Source organism: Dendropsophus ebraccatus, chromosome 3 (genome assembly GCF_027789765.1).
Source record: "Dendropsophus ebraccatus isolate aDenEbr1 chromosome 3, aDenEbr1.pat, whole genome shotgun sequence".
Lineage (NCBI taxonomy): Eukaryota > Metazoa > Chordata > Amphibia > Anura > Hylidae > Dendropsophus > Dendropsophus ebraccatus.
Genome location: NC_091456.1, coordinates 7,332,622 through 7,352,265, shown reverse-complemented (window position 1 = coordinate 7,352,265; position 19,644 = coordinate 7,332,622). Strand labels below are relative to the sequence as shown.

General features: G+C 44.3%; 1 protein-coding gene across 3 annotated transcripts in view; it reads left to right on the top strand.

Moving 5' to 3' along the window:
* The window catches only part of RPH3A (rabphilin 3A), a 151,910-nt gene that overhangs the window by 71,039 nt on the left and 61,227 nt on the right, over window positions 1-19,644 (top strand). For 2 of the 3 annotated variants that reach the window (XM_069963974.1, XM_069963973.1), the window contains exon 3: window positions 7,135-7,278. In XM_069963974.1, the coding sequence (XP_069820075.1) occupies window positions 7,135-7,278 (144 nt within the window). Of the gene's footprint in view, window positions 1-7,134; window positions 7,279-10,658; window positions 10,747-19,644 lie in introns of those variants that run through there. The other variant, XM_069963975.1, reaches the window with a different exon arrangement.

Here is a 19,644-nt window from a genome sequence, read left to right as displayed (position 1 = left end):
CACCACCTATGGCCCACAAGTAGAGATGAGCGAACCTGACGGATTTCTGGTTCGTACGAACCAGAAATCTCGGCATCTGACTCCCGCTGTCTGCTGGCTCTGTGCAGCGGGTGGATATAGCGTAAGGAACGCCAAGAAAACTGGGATACAGCCTATGGCATAGGCTGTATCCCAGTTTTCCAGGCGTTCCTTAGGCTGTATCCATCTCTATCCATTTCGCTCATCTCTACCCACCAGTGTCAGGCGACCCATCCTAGAGGGTGACACAAGCCCCAGATCTTTTTACCTGGGATGAGCAGAGTGGTCAGAGTTCTCTTATCACACCCGTGCTGCGAGATAGAGTACGTAGGCTTCTAGCAACTTTGCTCTATCCGGATCAGTTACTCTTTCTTCAGGATACTGTCCGTATTGCATAGTGTGGAAAAGAGTGCTAAGGTATCTCATGTGTGTCCGTTCACTACAGAGACCGACCCAAAAACTGAGTAAAGGTGTGGCTATATTTCCTCTCCCCATGTGACTTCCTCCTACAGCGTCTGTAACATGCTGTAAGTGAGTGAGAAGAGAGTGCAAGAGAAAGAGAAGGATAGAGATAGGTAGAAAAGAGAAAGAGCTCCCATTGGTGCACAGATCCTATAAACAATATCCCTTTAGTTATCTACAGCGGTGCAATACTTAGGTACACAATATACATACTAGCGACATCTAGTGGCAAAACTTAGGTACTACTTCATTACCACTTTTACTTTGAAGTACTGTACAGACTTTTGCGAGGGTTGTAAAGACAAGAAACACCCGTGGTGGGATACCACATATCCATGCTGTGTATAGGCAGTCACCTGTCAATCAGTAGCTGGAGGGGTGTGGCAAGAATCATATTCTCCTGCATATTAGGAGAACAGATGAACAGAATGATGTAAGTAATACACCAATCTGTTCAGTATTTCTGTCACTAGTTTATGCTGCTCTTATTTAAGGCAGAGTAAACCTAGTGACAGATTCCCTTTAACCCCTAGACGACCCTGGACGTACAGTTACTTTACGGGTGTCTGTCACCAGACAACCCTGGACGTAACTGTATGTCCTGGGTCTCTAAGGAGCTATATATATAATTGCTTAAAAAAGAGGATTTTATAAAAAAAAAAATATATAACATTAGAGAATCTGTGTAAACCTGCATATGGTTGTGTTCGGACTGACCTATAGAATAATAGTATCATGTCGCTGTTACCATATAGTGCATTATGTAGACACAGGAACCTCCCAAACGTTACCATATTGCATTCTTTTTTACGATTTCACCAATTTATATCTTCATAAATAATATATTTGGGATTCCATCATACATGTTATGGTAGAATGAAAGACGCCATTACACAGTACAACTATTCCTGTAAAAAACAACAAGCCCTTACATGGCCTGTAGATAGAAAACTGAGAGTGCTGGAGCTCTTAGAAAGGGGGCTTGGTCCTCAAAGAATTGGGCTTGGTCGTCAAAGGGTTAAGCATTGATTCTGAGTTACACTACGGCCGCAAGACAGCCACACTGTATATGGACTTTCAATGATTTCTGGCCTCTGTTTAGAAACTGTATGAACAGCGGTCGTAGCTTGCATTGATTTGCATTGATTTCAACGTTGTATAATTGGCAGTAACAACCGTTCTTGTCATAAAAAATACTTAGTGTGAACATAGCCTAAAAATCATTTTGAACCTTGTCACATCGGAGCCTTGCAGGGATTGCAGATTGTTCATGTTTGTATCTCCCAGAGCAATGTGAAGGATATTGCTTAACCAGTGGGCCATAGTGACTAGGAATAGGAAGGAAGAGTGAAATGGCGGGTTTTATGACGAGACACAGATGGTTTCTTGTGGAAGTAATAAGGCAGAGCAAATAATGATAACCTAGATCTGGTAATTGCCTTCTAATGCAACAGGGAAGTTCTGGGACATCATTTCTATCTGTGTCATGAACAGGAAGGATAATTGTAATAATTACAGTGAGAATTCATGTTATTGCTGAATGACATGGCGCATGGCAAGAATATCGCCTTCAAAAGGCGCAATTCATAGATAAACATTGGATACAAATGGGTATTTCTAATGTTATTATTGCTATATGTAAATATGGCATAAATCAGGTTTTTCACTAGAAACGAATGATAAGTGAGAAAAATTGCCACAATCACATAAAATCAGGACTAACGGCTGTATGTAACTTAAAGGGAAACTAACAGCAGGTTAGAAGACTATAAGCAGCTGTTACCTTCCCATAGGGCTGGGGAATCTGAGGAGCAAAGGAATCTCCTTACCATCATCTATGGGACCATATACCAGAGTCCTCTATTTTATTATGTTAATCAGGCGTTTCACTGCACTGGGAACAATACTACAGCTCACGGTGCTCTGATCTGCCCTCCTGCCCACCCCTCTTTGAGTATTAAAGTGTAGATCTCATGTAAATGTCATATCTCAGAAGTCAATAAATATCAATAGTACAAGCAATTGTAAGAAACTCTGTAATAGGTTTTATTAAGCAAAAGTGTTTCCTTCTGTACTCAGTAAGCTGTTTTCCTACCTCCTCCCTCACTGCAGAAGAAGCAGGATTTCTGTGTCCATTATGCCCTATGGAGAGCGGAGGGGCAGAGGGGGTGAGTAAGCACGGAGAGGAGAAAAGGGAGCCCTGCACAGCACAACATCCTGCAATCTTCTCAAACCAAGCTCCCAGATAAGCACCCTTCTGACCTGTGAATCCAAACTGGAGGAGCTGCTTCTCTCCTCTTGCTGCTCACTCATCCCCCTCCACCCCTCTCCCCTCCATAGGTTATAATGGAATCAGCAAACCCGTCTTCCTTTTACTCCTCAGTAGTGAAGATGCTTTGCCTGATAATGGACAGATAAGAAGTGTGTGTGCGTGGGGGAGGCTAGGAAACAGCTTTTTGCCTACTAAAACTGTTACAGAGTTTGTTAAAATCGCTTGTACTATTGATTTTCGCATAAAAAATGTAACAAAAAATGTTAACAAAAAATTCTGTACTCTATTTTTATGGAGAGGGGCAGGTGGATTGGTGCACCATGGGCTGTAGCCCCGCCCCCAGTGCACCAAATAGACCAATGAACACATTAATAGGGTGGACGATTACAGGAAAACAGGGCTAAGGATGAAGAGATTTATTTACCCATGTCCTAGGGCCTAAGCAGCCTCAACTGCATTGACGCCCAGGAGCTTGGTTCTTTTGCCTGCTACCAATATCTCTGACTTAAGGGCCTTTTACAAGGGCCGATGATCGTTGAGGAGCATTGCTAGAAACGCTCCTGCGGCTGATATAATTGGCCCATGTAAAAGGGACAGTGATCAGATGAGGACCGGGCCCAATCCTCGGATTATTGTGTCTTTTGAACCTGCTAAAATTTATCAGCATTGGGCACATATCTTCTTGTGTAAACAGTGTTATGTGTGAAAGATAATGATAAAGAGAAACTGACAGCACAGGCATGTATCTGTTGGGGTCTGGGATATGTGTATATCTGTGCTGTCAGTTTCCAGATCACACAAGCAGCAGTGTATACTTACCATCAACGTTGCTTGTGATCCAGGTCTGCAGTCCAGAGAAAGCTGGGCCTGAAGATACAGATGGCAGAGTTGGTAGAGTGGGATGCTGGATTATAAGCAGTGCAGATGGTAAGTATACTCTTATACTTATGATGATCTGGAAACTGACAGCACAGATATATACATGTCCTATATACATATCTGCTGTCAGTTTCCAGGGCTGCACGAACGATCCTTGGATTGTTCGTGCAGCCTGGCCGCTTGATTTGTCGTGCTATGTACATGCGCAGCAAATGAGCTGCCGATCTTGCTTGCGCTAGTTTGCAGCCCCAGTGGCCAACAAATCTTTACGTCTAATGGGACCTTTAGTGATTGCTTCATAAAAGAAAATATTTCCGTACAATAGACCTAGTGAAGTTGTTGTATAGTATAGTAGTAAGTGCAAATGCACCCTCTAATCGTGAACCCCCAGATTGCCAAATGGGAACAAAAATGAAGATGACCCTATTTGCTAATAAAGATTGGACAAATAATTTTTCTATTCCTTGATCCTGTTTGGTCAGTGAGATGAATTGTGTGACCCGCTCCATGACCTGGAAGCCATTACATTCTTCTTTGTAGTTGTTCTCCATAATTTAGGGAGTATTCCTACCCGGTGACTCTAGCAGCATTGACTATAAACATAGACCTCTGCGTTTTTTCTGCTGCTTTTGCACATAAGATCAATGTTATTCCGCACTGCTATAATTGCTTTGTACTTTTGCACTAGTACTGTCTATGGATAGACCTGTATACACGAGCCTGGGCCAAATCCAAGTCAGGTCAGGGGAAGGGGGGGGGGGGGGGGGGGGGGGGGGGGGGGGGGGGGGGTGAGGGTCAGGGGGGTGGGCACAATGTTGTGTAATTGGGGAGATGAAATATAAATAAGCAGATAAGGCCCGGACGGAGGAACGGGCCGCTGCATAATCATCCATATTCTTTCCCTTTCAAATGTCAACAACCATTTTCATGCTTCCAGATCTTACTTAGGAAGTGGAAATAATAGATGCTGAGGGCGAGCTAATGTGTCATGTCTGGCTGAAAAATATTGCTATACCTTTATTAACCTTATTGCTTAATTCAGTAGAGGGTACATTAGAAGAGTGTGGAGTGTGGAGTGGACCTCATTGCAGATTTGGATAATATTGATCTGAACATTGTAAATACTTTTGCACAGGGCCGATCGGGCATTGTTATCATTGTGCACAATACAGTTTAATAGGTTTATGTATTATCCAAAAAAAATAGACCCTAGTGATAAGTGGCTGAATTCAGTGTTGGCCCTAAATGGGTTTATCATCTGTTGGATTGTAGCCCATTACTGTATCAGAGCCAGGGCCTACCGGGTACTCAGACAGGTTAAAGCCAGCGCCTACCGGGTACTCAGACAGGTTAAAGCCAGGGCCTACCGGGTACTCAGACAGGTTAAAGCCAGGGCCTACCGGGTTCTCAGACAGGTTAAAGCCAGGGCCTACCGGGTACTCGGACAGGTTAAAGCCAGGGCCTACCGGGTACTCAGACAGGTTAAAGCCAGGGCCTACCGGGTACTCAGACAGGTTAAAGCCAGGGCCTACCGGGTACTCGGACAGGTTAAAGCCAGGGCCTACCGGGTACTCAGACAGGTTAAAGCCAGGGCCTACCGGGTACTCAGACAGGTTAAAGCCAGGGCCTACCGGGTACTCAGACAGGTTAAAGCCAGGGCCTACCGGGTACTCAGACAGGTTAAAGCCAGGGCCTACCGGGTACTCAGACAGGTTAAAGCCAGGGCCTACCGGGTACTCAGACAGGTTAGAGACATAAGACCATGCACTGCGTTTTTGCAGTCCGTTTAACCGATCCATTTTCAAACAGCCAACCGCTTTTTTTTGTGTACACTAAAAATAAGGGGAAAAAAACATCTATTTTGATCCTTTTTTTTTTTTTTTTTTTTTTTTTTTTAAATAATGGAAATCAATGGAAAAACTGATCCAAATGGATTGCACTGGATTGCATTTATTTTTGCAACCACCCCATAAAACATGTACGCTAGACTGCAAAAACGCAGTGTAAACCCAGCCAAAGCCAGCCTGGGCGCTATCTACATACTAGTCAACTGTAACCTAAACCGAAAAATGTAGAAAAGACAACTGGCCCCCCGGATAGTAGTGAGATAATCCTTTATTAGTGAAAAGTTCACAGAAAGTCACAATACACAACCCCTAACCCACAAAATCACTTAAAATGCCCTCATAGTGGGGTACCTAGGTAATTGTAGCCACCTCAACCTCATCTTCACTGGGTATAGTGGGTCAAATCCCTCTCAATAGATATTGCACTCTGACTGGCCCTGTAATCTTGTATATCATTATAAGGCTACAGTATGTTAACACAACGCAAGTTCAGTATTAATCACGGCCGTTGTTGCCGATTTTCAACAACGGCCGGGATTAATACTGAACTTACATTGTGCTGCAGGCTGAGGGAATCCTGGCCAGGGTGTATACACATAGTACATATATACATACACATAGTATACACTCCGGCCGGGATCGCTAGCAGTCACGCAAATAACTGACATGTCAGTTTTCTGCGGCCAATATTCATTGAATAGCGGCCGCAGAGAACCCGTCAGTGCACACAATGGAGCGTGCGGCTCTGGCCGCACACTCCATTGTGTGCAGTGGGTAATTTGGATACCAGATCATTAGTAGCGAAGATCATCCGGCCGGTACTGCAGTACTGGCCTGGATGATCATAAGTAACACCGGCCGTTCTGTGATCCGGCCAGGTCACAGAACAGCTTGTGTTTTACTAAATATGAACATGGCCTTAAAGTGCTAGTGCAAGTATAGAGGTAAACAGTACTGTGTGAAAAGACAATGAAGTGTAGGCTGAGGCCGGGGCGTACGCCAGGGAGAAGGTACAGTATGCCTGCCCTATGCGTCGCCTGCCCATTAGGGGCGCAGCAAGGCTGGGAGGAGGCATGGCTCAGATTTATCTTCATACAAATCTACACCTGCTGGAAGAATCGGGCACGGGGTTGGATGGGTTTATTAAGGGACATACACCTCTTAGTAAATCCAGCCAGGAAAAGGGGCGTGGCTTTATTTAAGACCGACATACTCGTACACCAATCTTCATAAAAGTCCTCAAATGTGATCATGTAAAGTGCAGAGTTAATGGAATGACACCTGATGGGGTATATGGAACCCTACGCTACGTTCCATCCACTTAAGTGGAAATTTGTCTGTGTACTTTCCACTAATACTATTTGGGGGGCTGATTGGCTTTCCTCCACATACTGTAAATACATGTAAACTATGACTCATAGATGACTAATGTGTATAATATACACTTATATAAAACACCTGTCATTAGAACCGACCATTGTCATGCAGAAACATACTGCCGCTTGCATCAATAAGAAAGAACCAAACAACGTCCTGCGTTATAATCTGATGGAGTATAGTGGGGGCTTTGGGATTCTGGGTCATAGTGCCTGCAGCAGCCAGATATCATTGGCACTACCATATACTGATTGGTAAATATTCTGCTCATCTTTGTAGACACGATGCCGGCTGGTCCGTACACCCAACAAATCAGGGGGAACGACAGAGAAAAGAAGACCTGACCGATGAAGAGAAAGAAATTATCAACCGGGTTATAGCAAGAGCTGCCAAAATGGAGGAGATGGAGCAGGAACGAATTGGGTAAGAGACACCGTTATCTGTGCACGTCATATGGGTGGGATGCTTATTTTTTTTTGTTTAAAGGGGAACTATCAGCAGGTTAATCGAAGGTAACCTGCAGATATGTCCCTATTGCCCAGGAGACGTTAAGGATGATGGTACGTGTCTTACCTTCCTCCTCTGTACCGTTCCGGTGCTATTAGCAGTGTAATCCTGGGCCCAGAGCACCGTTAGGAGCACTGCCCCGCCCCTATAGTGCTAAGCCAGCCCACTCCTTCTAATGATAATTAATAGAGTGGGTGGGGCATTGCTCCTAACGGTGCTCCGGACCAAGGATTACACTGATAACAGCACGGAAACAGCGCCAAGGAGGAAGTTAAAAGACATATCACAATAGGGGGCTATCAGCAGGTTTGATTTGTCTAATCTGCTGACAGTTCCCCTTTGAAGGCACGTTAAAATCTATAAGAAAATTGCAATAATCATAGTTTCATTTTTTTTTTTAAATTCAAGTTAATTCATATGAAAACTGTGAATTAAGCCAAACCCAAATAATTTCCGACATTAGACCCCGACCTTCAATTAATTTGGTCCCCAGAATTGATACCCAAAATCCGACCCCTAAATTAATTCTCAATCCAAACACCTGAATTAACTCCAGAGCAGAATTCGAAATCAGACATGAGTCCTGGCTCATCTTACATGGGCCGACTGGCTGAACACGCAGTCAAATTGTCGTAGAAATGCTTGCTTCCGATAATCGATAGCGAACTAGAAAACGCTTGCTCGTGGACTGATCACATCTTTTGTGCGGCCAATAACATAATCATCAGCCGCACAACCCCCCGTGTAAACTGAGAATATGCGGCTGACAATGATAGATTAGATGGCTGTTCGTGTGGCCCAAATATGTGATTTATCGGGAAGTGTGAAGGCGCCGATCACCATGATCTACACTTCTTATCTTATCCCATCTAAAAGGGTCTTTTGGTGTCAGGTGGTGCATGTCTCTAGATGAAGAGAATTTCAGCATTTATCTGTGGGTGGGTGTCTCTATATAAGCAGGGTGTCAATTACTGTTACTGCCAGTTTTCTGGACGTTGAAGTCCATGATGTGTCTGGCAGCTTCTGGTAGTTACTATGTATGGATATGCCATTGCCATCCATGGGAGTTTGTTGTGCAGTTTGTTGGCCGGAGGCTCATTCATGTCCTTCAGGGTAATGTATTTCTATCTATAGGGAGAGATGAGCAAAGTTCATTGTGTGAACTGAAATGTTCTGTGTGGCGGCTATTCAATGAATAGCTGCCGCACAAAACCGACATGTCAGTTTTTTCTGTGGTCGGATGGAATCCCGGCCGGAGCGTATACTATGTGAATATGGTCTGGTCGGGATTCCCTCTACTTGCAGCACAATGTAAGTTTAGTATTCATCACGGCCGTTGTTGCAAATTGGCAACAACGGCCGTGATAAATACTAAACTTACGTTGTGTGAACATGGCCTATGGCTGCATCCCCCTCCTCCAGGCAGCAGAACGCAAATGCTGATTGTTCAGGTTTTTATAAACCTGAATTTTCGACAAGTTTGCTTATCTCCTCTATCTATAGGTATAACACACTACATGCTTAGTTAGAAATCTAGTAAACTTAAAGGGGTATTCTGAGTATAAGTTGTTTATCCTCTGTATGGGGGGATAAGTGTTTCCAGACATCAGACACCCCCCCCCTCCCGGATCCTGTGTGTCTGTCTGGCAGCTGCGACCTCTGCCCCCGGATCCTGTGTGTCTGTCTGGCGGCTGTGACCTCTGCCCCCAGATCCTGTGTGTCTGTCTGGCGGCTGTGACCTCTACCCCCGGATCCTGTGTGTCTGCCTGGCGGCTGTGACCTCTGCCCCCGGATCCTGTGTGTCTGTCTGGCAGCTGTGACCTCTGCCCCCGGATCCTGTGTGTCTGTCTGGCAGCTGTGACCTCTGCCCCCAGATCCTGTGTGTCTGTCTAGCGGCTGTGACCTTTGCCCCTGGATCCTGTGTGTCTGTCTGGCGGCTGTGGATGCCGGGTTAGTGACAGGCGGATTGTAACCCCTAGAATTCTAGAACGATTTCTGCGTTCCAATCAGACCGACAGATTAAATCTTTTAAGACAATTAAGGCAAATAATGACTCCCGAAATGAATGATGGGAAGAATGATGACCTCCTGCTCGCATAAGTTATAAGAGATTGGATTATAATTTACAGCTGTTTATGTGAAGGCAATATTGTAACATATATATATATATATATATATATATATATATATATATATATATATATATATATATAAATACCTTGAAAAACATATATACCTTGTAATGGTAATGTTTTGAATGCTCTCTGCCTGCCCCTCTCTTTCTCTGTCTGCCCCTCTCTTTCTCTGCCTGCCCCTCTCTTTCTCTGCCTGCCCGTCTCTTACTCTCTCTCTGTGTCTCTTTCGCTGTAAGGGCCATTTTACATGGGCCGATATTGCACTGTAAGCGAGCACTGATCTTGCTGGGCCCATACACGGCTCGATTATTGTGCAGTGAGGGCTGTGTGTGTGTATATATATATATATATATATATATATATATATATATATATATATATAGTTAGCTCCTGCTTCGGTGTTAAAATGACCTGCCCAGGCTCCCCCAGTGTTCTCCAGTCTTGTTCCTGTGTTCCCCACTCACCACAGCTGTCTCCACCATTTCCAAACCCGTCTCTGAAATGACAGACAGCTCAGCCAATCACAGGCCGAGATGGGACAATGTCATGGCCAGTGATTATGCAAAAAAAGAGCCTGTGGAGCCTCATTTAATAGTTTCGAAACACAGGCCCAACCACGTATCCCTCCGGGAAGGACCCAGCCAAGGGGCGGCTCCTGTAAGGAAACCACCAAAACCACAATATTACGTGGCCCTATAAGTCATTGTAATGACGGAGGGATATCTGACTGCTCCTGTGTTTCAAGACTCTTAAATGAGGCTCCATATTTTAAATAGAAGTAATATACAAATCTATATAACGTTCTGACAGCAGTTGATTTTCCCTATGGAGTTCCCCTTTAAGATGCATTCTGGTACCTTAGAGTCTATAGCTTTACATTTTTCAGAATTTATATTGCCCTGCTTGATCACATATTACTTTTATTACTCCTTGGATGCTTGTACATCATTTTAAGTTTAAAGCACATAAAGTGCATGATGGTTTTCTAGTATTAGTGTTGCGGAATCTGATGGTGCTAAAGAAATAATGGGGGAGAGTTATCAAACATGGTGTAAAATGACACTGGCTCAGTCGCCCCTAGCAACCAATCAGATTCCACCTTTCATTTTCTGAAGAGTCTGTGAGGAATGAAAGGTGGAATCTGATTGGTTGCTAGGGGCGACTGAGCCAGGTCTACTGTACACCATGTTTGATAAATCTCCCCCTATATTCCTATTATACCTGGGAGTCACAGCAGCATTAGACACAGGTTATTTATAAACCGATCTGTACTATTATAAGGGACCTTGTCATCTGACTCACTATGTGACTGATCCATCCATCTTTATTACTAATAATCTGAGCGCTGATCGTATTATTTCCATACGTTTTTAAGAAGGAAGGTGCTAATGTGTCCTGACATGCTGGGGCAGGCGTAGCGTGCAAATCCGCCAGCAAATCCATCAACAGCTTGATAAATGACTGTATATTAAACCCCCTGAGGACCGGACAATCGCTTCCGGGATTTCCACTTTTCCCCTACGATGTACACAATACTCGCGCTGTGATGGATATTATGATTGAATAGATTCTGTCCTGTCTATATTAAAGTGGGACTCCGGAGGAAAGCTTTTTTCCTTCGAACTGGTTTCAGAAAGTTATAAAGATTTGTAAAAAAAATCTCTAGTCTTGCAGTACTTATCAGCTGCGGTATGTCCTGCAGGAAGTGATGTATTCTCTCCAGTCTGACACAGTGCTCTCTGCTGCCACCTCTGTCCATGTCAGGAACTGTCCAGAGCAGGAGAGGTTTTCTATGGGATTTGCTGCGGCTCTGCACAATTCCTGACATGGACAGAGGGGGCATGTCAGACTGGAGAGAATACACCACTTCTGCAGGATGTACAGCAGCTGATAAGTACTGGAAGAATGGAATTTTTTAAATAGAAGTCAATTACAAATCTATATAACTTTCTTAAACCAGTTGATTTGTAAGAAATAGATTTTTGCTGGAGTGCCCCTTTAAAATGAAACCGTCTATATATTATCTGCAGCACAATGTATTATACCTGTTGCTGGAACAATCTAATTTCTAGGACATGTTGTATTAGGTATTCCCTGGCGTTCTGCAGACAAGGAAGCCTTCTTCTCCGGGGAAAAGGAACAGGAGAGCACCGGTTATAAATTGGTCTCTGAGAGACACTTGCGCACCACCTGCAGAGACGACATTAATACCGTCTATTTCTGTTCTGTCATCTATAACTGTCACTTATCTCAGACCAGCGAGGAGAACAGTCTGCTATAAACCTGCACAGCGCTCGCTCCTGACAGTATTATCTGCTCTCCAGTCATTGATGACAGGTCGACTTACTGACTTGGAGCAATTGAATTAGTCCAAAATGTTTTCCACATATTACTTCTTCACTTCAACAGTAAGAATCAGGACAATGTATATTGGCTGTTGGTCCTGTCTTCATCATGGCTGACTGCTAGACCTGTAACCAGTGGACTGTATCATAATATACTGGATGGGGTGCTTTGTTTTAAGTTTATGGCAATTACTACTACATAAATTTGTGGCACTCACCACTTAAGGTTGAAAACAAACCTTTATTCTATTCATCCACACAGCAGAAAAAGAAAATAAACTTGCGGCACTCACCATCTTCATACAAATGCTTTTATTCCACAAAGGCGTGCGGTGTGGATAGAGCTCGGGTGACGGTCCGTTTCCCGCACTGCTTGTGCTCTTCCTCTCCCCCCACAAGAAGTGCGGGAAACGGACCGTCACCCTAGCTCTATCCACTGCTCACGCCTTTGTGGAATAATAGCATTTATGTGAAGATGGTGAGTGCCACATCTTTTTTTTTTTTTAACATTATTTTATTAGGTAGGCAAAAACTTTTTTCTGCTTGTTGCATCAGGTGAACTGTTATATGTAGAGCACCACCGAAAGGTGAAAGTGACCCCAGCCATAGATGATTAGCATGTCCTAATTGCTGTCACCTGTTAGGTGTAGAGGCGCACTACAAGTGCCCTAGTGTGTAGTGCCAGGATAGCTTCTTGTAGGCGGTCAGCTTGTGTTAGCAATTGCTAATTTACAAACTATAAACTATAAACAATAAATATATATTAAAAATATCTTTTAAATACCGAAATTTTAAAGGGAATCTGCCATTCTGGGGACCGAAGGAAAGTGCACCATACCCTGTAATAAATATTTTCATACTTACCCTCTTAGTCCTGGTGACGTTTTGCAAGCCGCTCCTGTTGCAGAAAAATCCTTGAAATCCTGGAATCCTTGAAATCCTGCGGCTATGTATTGTTCACGGTCTTCAGCGCATGTGCTGTCCATGAATAAAGTGTGAAGCCTCTCCACTGTACCGCACATGTGCTGGAGAAGATTGGGGAAGATTACCTGTGCACTCGTCTCCAATTAACTATGAACGTTGGATTAATCTCTGCTCATTTGAATATTGAGTGGGAAAAGAAGAATCAGCGATTTCTCCAAAATGGGATCATTGTAACAACGAGGGTAAGTATGAAAATCTTCATTACAGGATATGGCGCTCTTTCCCTCTGTGTCCAGCATACTAGGTTGCCTTTAAGTGTTTTTTCATCACCAATATTGTTTTTTTTTAATCTATTTTTTGTTTGCTGTAATAAACAGAGGTCTAGGCAATTCGTGTGATTTACTTTACATTTGTTAAAAAACAAGCAAGCAAAAAAAAAAAAAAAAAAATAGAAAAGAAATCAAACAAAAAAACAGCCATTTCCTAGTACTAGTTGTGTTCTTGCAATTATACAGTGCGACCCGATGTTTGTGTTCACCATAATCTGCCATTCACTTTCCTATATGGCACATCTGATTATGGGTAATTGAATTAGAGCATGAGTAATAAGAAAAATGTAAAAAATACCAATTTTCTGATCCAAAACAGTAACAACTCTCTTCTGCCCCCAGTTACTAAAATCCTCACCTTAGTTCCTCTAATATGTAATAATGTCCCCTAAGCGGTAACAGCCTTTTAACCCATAAAATAATAAAACCTTTACTGATGTACTGTATCCCAGATCCCATAATTACAGCAAGTCACAGAAGTCTCGGCACTCACTAGTGAAGTCTGCTAAAATTTTATTGTAGGTCCGGCATGAAACAATACCGGGCGCGTTTCAGCTTAACACCTTTTTTAAAAGGCGCTAAGTTAAAACGTGTCCTGTATTGCCTCATGTTGGACTTGCAATACAATTTTAGCAAACTTGACTGGTGAGTGCCGATTATTTTTATAGTTGTCCATAATTAGAGCAGCTGAGGGCTTTTCTGTCCTGTGATGTCGGCAGCTCTAGAGGGCAGTGAAGAGCAGCGGCATCATCGTACTGATATCTTGGTCCTCATTTTCTAGCTAAAGTGGGGACCGGGGAGCTATGGCTCCATGCTCTTTGGTAGATGTCAATTATATCTGCACCATGAAGGTGTGGATAAAGTTAAAATTAGGGATCCTTTGGGGATCTAGGAAACCAGTCCAAATGGGTGGTCCCAAGTGCAGTTGCCCAGTTTGCCCTGACCCCCTTCCCCAGTGCTGGCCCTGGTGCGCCCTGTAATTTTGTCTAGTACTGTAAACCTAGTTACATTGCATAGACTTTTTCAGCTTATTAGCTATTCCAGGCATTCTGCTTCTAAGCTGTATAAATAATTAAACAGAAAATCTGGTGTGCTGCTCATATCTTACCTGACAGCAGACTGATGCAGCATATAATATGCTTAATGAAAATCTTTCTTCCAGTGCACATGCTTGTAATTGCTTTCACTCCATAGGATAGATGTGTGTATGATTTCTGACTTCAGAATTTAGAGACTGAAATGATTTTGTGCAGACCGTCTCCCTTTAAGGACTCTTTAATTATATGAGATTCCACTCATACTAATATCCATAGATAACTACTCTATACATACAAATAGAATTTATTTATGTTACTGTATGGGAGATATACTTATGGGAAAGTGGCGGTATGCATATACTTATATACTTGCTGTCGGTTTCCAGTTACCTACTGAGTGGGCATCCCCTCGGTACCTTTCACTTCGCTGTGTGATCTCACCTCTTTGGAAAAAAGTTCTGTATTGCTGGCTGAGTCTATGACACTGTTTTTGCCAGCAACCGATCTGTCTTCAGGTTGTCTCCACCTCCTCCCACCAAAATGATTGACAGCCGGCTCATCTTCGGCTGTGCTGGATTTTTAATGTGAGGTGGTTGTCAGTCATTGTTGGGGGAAGGTGGGAGTGGCCTTAAGACAGAGTGGTGGTGGGGCAGGCTCAAAGTGTCATAGACCCGCCTCTGTGACACTGTGGCAGACTGCGGTCGGGTGGTGGTGGTAACCCTGCCTGTTAGTGTTTTGTCGTGACGCCAGTGCCGATTGGGCACACAGGTATGGTGGCACACCTGCTTTCATTTCGAGCGGGCTGGTTACAGCTTTTTCCCCTGTGGACAGTGACCGGGTTGTTGCGGGGTCCCTTGGGCAATTACCATGGTGGTCCGGAGTGGAGTAGTGACCCACCCAGGCTATTGGCACTGCCACCCACAGAAAGGGGAGATGACCCATGGAGAGTGTAATTACTGTGCTGAAGAACCACAGAGTCCCATTAAGATAAATAGAATCTTGTTTACTGTTAAGATACTTGATACAGGGAAATACAGTATACTTTCATCTTGATAAGTTACTTTACACTTAAGAAACCAGATCTGTATTGAGAGTAGAAAGAGTGACACAGCCGAGCTGACTGGGTTGCGTGCTGAGAGGTAGAGATTAGAGAAGGATCAGAAGAGTAGAGAGGAGGATGTCGAGAGAGTCCTAACCCAAGTAGTACTGTGCTCTGCCGGAACTTCAGAGGTAGAATACTTGAAAGTAGAGAGAGAATACTTGTACCTGTGTTTTGACTCTTTGGTCTTGGCACTGCCTATTGCCCACCACTGTCTGGTGATACATGCCCCAGACCTTGATACCTGGGATGAGTGGAGTCGTCAGAGTTCTCTGATGACCCCTGCGCTGCGAGATAGAGTGCATAGACTTCTAGCAACTTTGCTCTATCTGGATCAGTTCCTTTACTTTGTGTGAATACTGTCCTGCGCTGTATTGAGTCTGATCTTGCTGTTTGGGAGTATATATATATATATATATATATATATATATATATATATATATATATATATATATATTTTATCCATTGTCTGCATGATGTGTGTGTATATGTAGATTTCTTTGGCTCAAATTAAACATTTATTCCAATAAAAGTACATTATTTTTGATTGGAAAGGGTGCAGTTAATCTGACATGTTTTTCTTGTACTTTTTAAGCTAGACAACTTCTGTAAGGACTCAGTATAAACATATTGACAGCTACATCTCTGAAACCCTATAGGAAGGACTACATTACAGTCGGTTTACATTACACTCTATTCCATTAGGATAACGATAGGAGGACATATTGGGATCAGGAATGTACTTATTAGATTAAAGTCGGTTCTACCATCAGAGATGGACTTGATTACACCAATAAACCTAAATGAGATTCATTTCCATACATTTCCAAGGCGTAAATTGAATTGAAAGTAAATTGTTCAACAGGAAAATCCTATTAATTAGTAATAGAATAGATGTCCCAGGGCTGATTGTCTCAAAGTCTGATGAGCCATAGTGCATAATGGAGAGATTTATAGTGCGTTGGGAAGCCTCATACTTCTTATACATGTTTAGTTTATATCAGGGCTCCAGACTAAAAAATTTACCTAGGAGCCATTGGCTCCTAACCTGAAAAATTTAGGCGCCAAATAGAATATTTGGTCGCCAACATTTTAAAACATGTAAAATTAATGTTATGTTAAATGGGACTTACTGTGTGCAGAGGCCACGGCAGCCTCCTCCTCCTTTAGATTCTCTCTTTTCTTAGTTTGAAAACGTTCAACATGGAAACTTGCAACTTGACAACCATATACCCCCCTGCTGTCGGTGTGTTCCCTCAGCCAGCTGCCATCTTACCGGCAATGATCTACTATATATATATATATATATATATAGCCCCCGGCAGCCGATGACATATAGCCCCTGTGGCAATGTATATGGGAAGTGGTACTGTGCAGTGTATACATACACACACACTGAGGGAAGTGGTACTGTGCAGTGTATATACATACAGACACTGAGGGAAGTGGTACTGTGCAGTGTATACATACACACACACTGAGGGAAGTGGTACTGTGCAGTGTATATACATACAGACACTGAGGGAAGTGGTACTGTGCAGTGTATACATACACACACACTGAGGGAAGTGGTACTGTGCAGTGTATATACATACAGACACTGAGGGAAGTGGTACTGTGCAGTGTATATACATACAGACACTGAGGGAATTGGTACTGTGCAGTGTATATACATACAGACACTGAGGGAAGTGGTACTGTGCAGTGTATATACATACAGACACTGAGGGAAGTGGTACTGTGCAGTCTATACATACAGACACTGAGGGAAGTGGTACTGTGCAGTCTATACATACAGACACTGAGGGAAGTGGTACTGTGCAGTCTATACATACAGACACTGAGGGAAGTTGTACTGTGCAGTCTATACATACACACACACTGAGGGAAGTGGTACTGTGCAGTCTATACATACAGACACTGAGGGAAGTGGTACTGTGCAGTCTATACATACAGACACTGAGGGAAGTGGTACTGTGCAGTCTATACATACAGACACTGAGGGAAGTGGTACTGTGCAGTCTATACATACTGTGCACTGAGGGAAGTGGTACTGTGCAGTCTATACATACAGACACTGAGGGAAGTGGTACTGTGCAGTCTATACATACTGTGCACTGAGGGAAGTGGTACTGTGCAGTCTATACATACACACTGAGGGAAGTGGTACTGTGCAGTCTATATATACAGACACTGAGGGAAGTGGTACTGTGCAGTCTATATATACAGACACTGAGGGAAGTGGTACTGTGCAGTCTATACATACAGACACTGAGGGAAGTGGTACTGTGCAGTCTATACATACAGACACTGAGGGAAGTGGTACTGTGCAGTCTATACATACAGACACTGAGGGAAGTGGTACTGTGCAGTGTATACATACACACACACTGAGGGAAGTGGTACTGTGCAGTCTATACATACAGACACTGAGGGAAGTGGTATTGTGCAGTCTATACATACAGACACTGAGGGAAGTGGTACTGTGCAGTCTATACATACAGACACTGAGGGAAGTGGTACTGTGCAGTCTATACATACTGTGCACTGAGGGAAGTGGTACTGTGCAGTCTATACATACACACTGAGGGAAGTGGTACTGTGCAGTCTATATATACAGACACTGAGGGAAGTGGTACTGTGCAGTCTATATATACAGACACTGAGGGAAGTGGTACTGTGCAGTCTATATATACAGACACTGAGGGAAGTGGTACTGTGCAGTCTATATATACAGACACTGAGGGAAGTGGTACTGTGCAGTCTATATATACAGACACTGAGGGAAGTGGTACTGTGCAGTCTATACATCCCCCCCCCTCGCACCCCACACGCACTGACTACCGCACCTGGCCACCATCACAACAGACACTACCAATCCCCCGCCCAGGCCGCGGTCCCCCCACACACAGATTAGTGGCCGGCCGCCACCTCTGCCGTCCCTCCGGTTGTACTCACCCACTATCTAAGCTTGGTGCCGCTGGGGTGCACTTGAAGAACCGCCGGGTGAGGAGAGGCGGGAGAGAGGCGCTGGAGGAGTGTGGCGCCTCTGCGGCCGTCTGTCCAATGAATGACGGACGTGCTGGATGACGTCACTGGAGAAGCGTGTCCCCGCACACGTCATCCAGCACGTCCGTCATTCATTGGACGGACGGCCGCAGAGGCGCCACGTGATTCGGCGCAGCGTGCGGAAGGCGGAAGTCCTTAAAGGGACAGCGCGCCGCCGGGGCCAGTCGCAAATGGCGCCCAGATTAATAAATCTGGGCGCCATTTGCAAGATGTCAGTCGCATTGGCGACCATTTTGGTCGCCATCTGGAGCCCTGTATATAGGAATTGCCTTTGTGAAAGATCGAGAAAAACAACTGAGCTGATACCTTTATAATGATGAGCTGAAAGAGATGATGACAAACGGTGAACTTTCCAGACTACTTAAAGGGGTCGTCCTATGTTAGACAATTTTTAATGTACTGCTGCTGTTAGGGCATGTTCACACTGAGCACCAAGGTGCGCAAGCCCTCCCATAGAGAAACAGTCACACCTCGGCAGGCAGGATTCCGTGGCAGAGAGCTCCGCTGCAGAATTCGAACACATTTGCTCAGTGTAAACATACCCTTATATAGAAAACAGAAAATAAGCGTATACTTACCTCTCCATGCTCCCCCGGTGTCCTCCCACAAGGTGATCCTCGCTAATCGCAGCTGCCTAGACTTCTGAGACAAACTTGTCTCGGAAATTAGTGAAGTTAGTGACACAGATAGTACTTTAGGGTTGCGGAAGTCTCTGTAGTTACTTAGGTAGGTGTAGCTTGTAGTTGAGGCTAGGGGGGACTACCGGGAGGGGGTCTGTCCAGTCATGTACTGCACTCTGCTGAGGGGATTCTTACAACTTTGACTCGTGTTGCGAGACTTTTTGTATAGAGAGGAAAAAATCTATAGTCATGGCTCTAATGTTCCATCTAATGCTGGAGAGAACACAGAGTGCCAGATCTAATATGTGCCCCGGGGTCGCACGACCAGATGGAGCTAATCCCTCAAAATTACATACAGGAGGAACGGCACATTGGTTCTGGGACGCTGGAAATAGAGGCTGCCGGTCACTTACCTCCCCGGTTTCAGGGCCGGGTCTCGGATCGCACCGCCCCGTTCTCTTGTCCGGCTGCCGCTTCCTGGTCTAAGTTGCAGCTTGAGACGTGACGTCTCAAGGCAGCTCAGCTGTTCAGTGGCCGAGGCGGGAACTCGCTACAACCACTGAATATCTGAGCTGCCTTGAGACGTCACGTCTCAAGCCGCAACTTAGACCAGGAAGTGGCAGCCGGACAAGAGAACGGGGCGGTGCGATCCGAGACCTGGCCCTGAAACCGGGGAGGTAAGTGACCGGCGGCCTCTATTTCCACCCCTTCCCTGGCCATACCC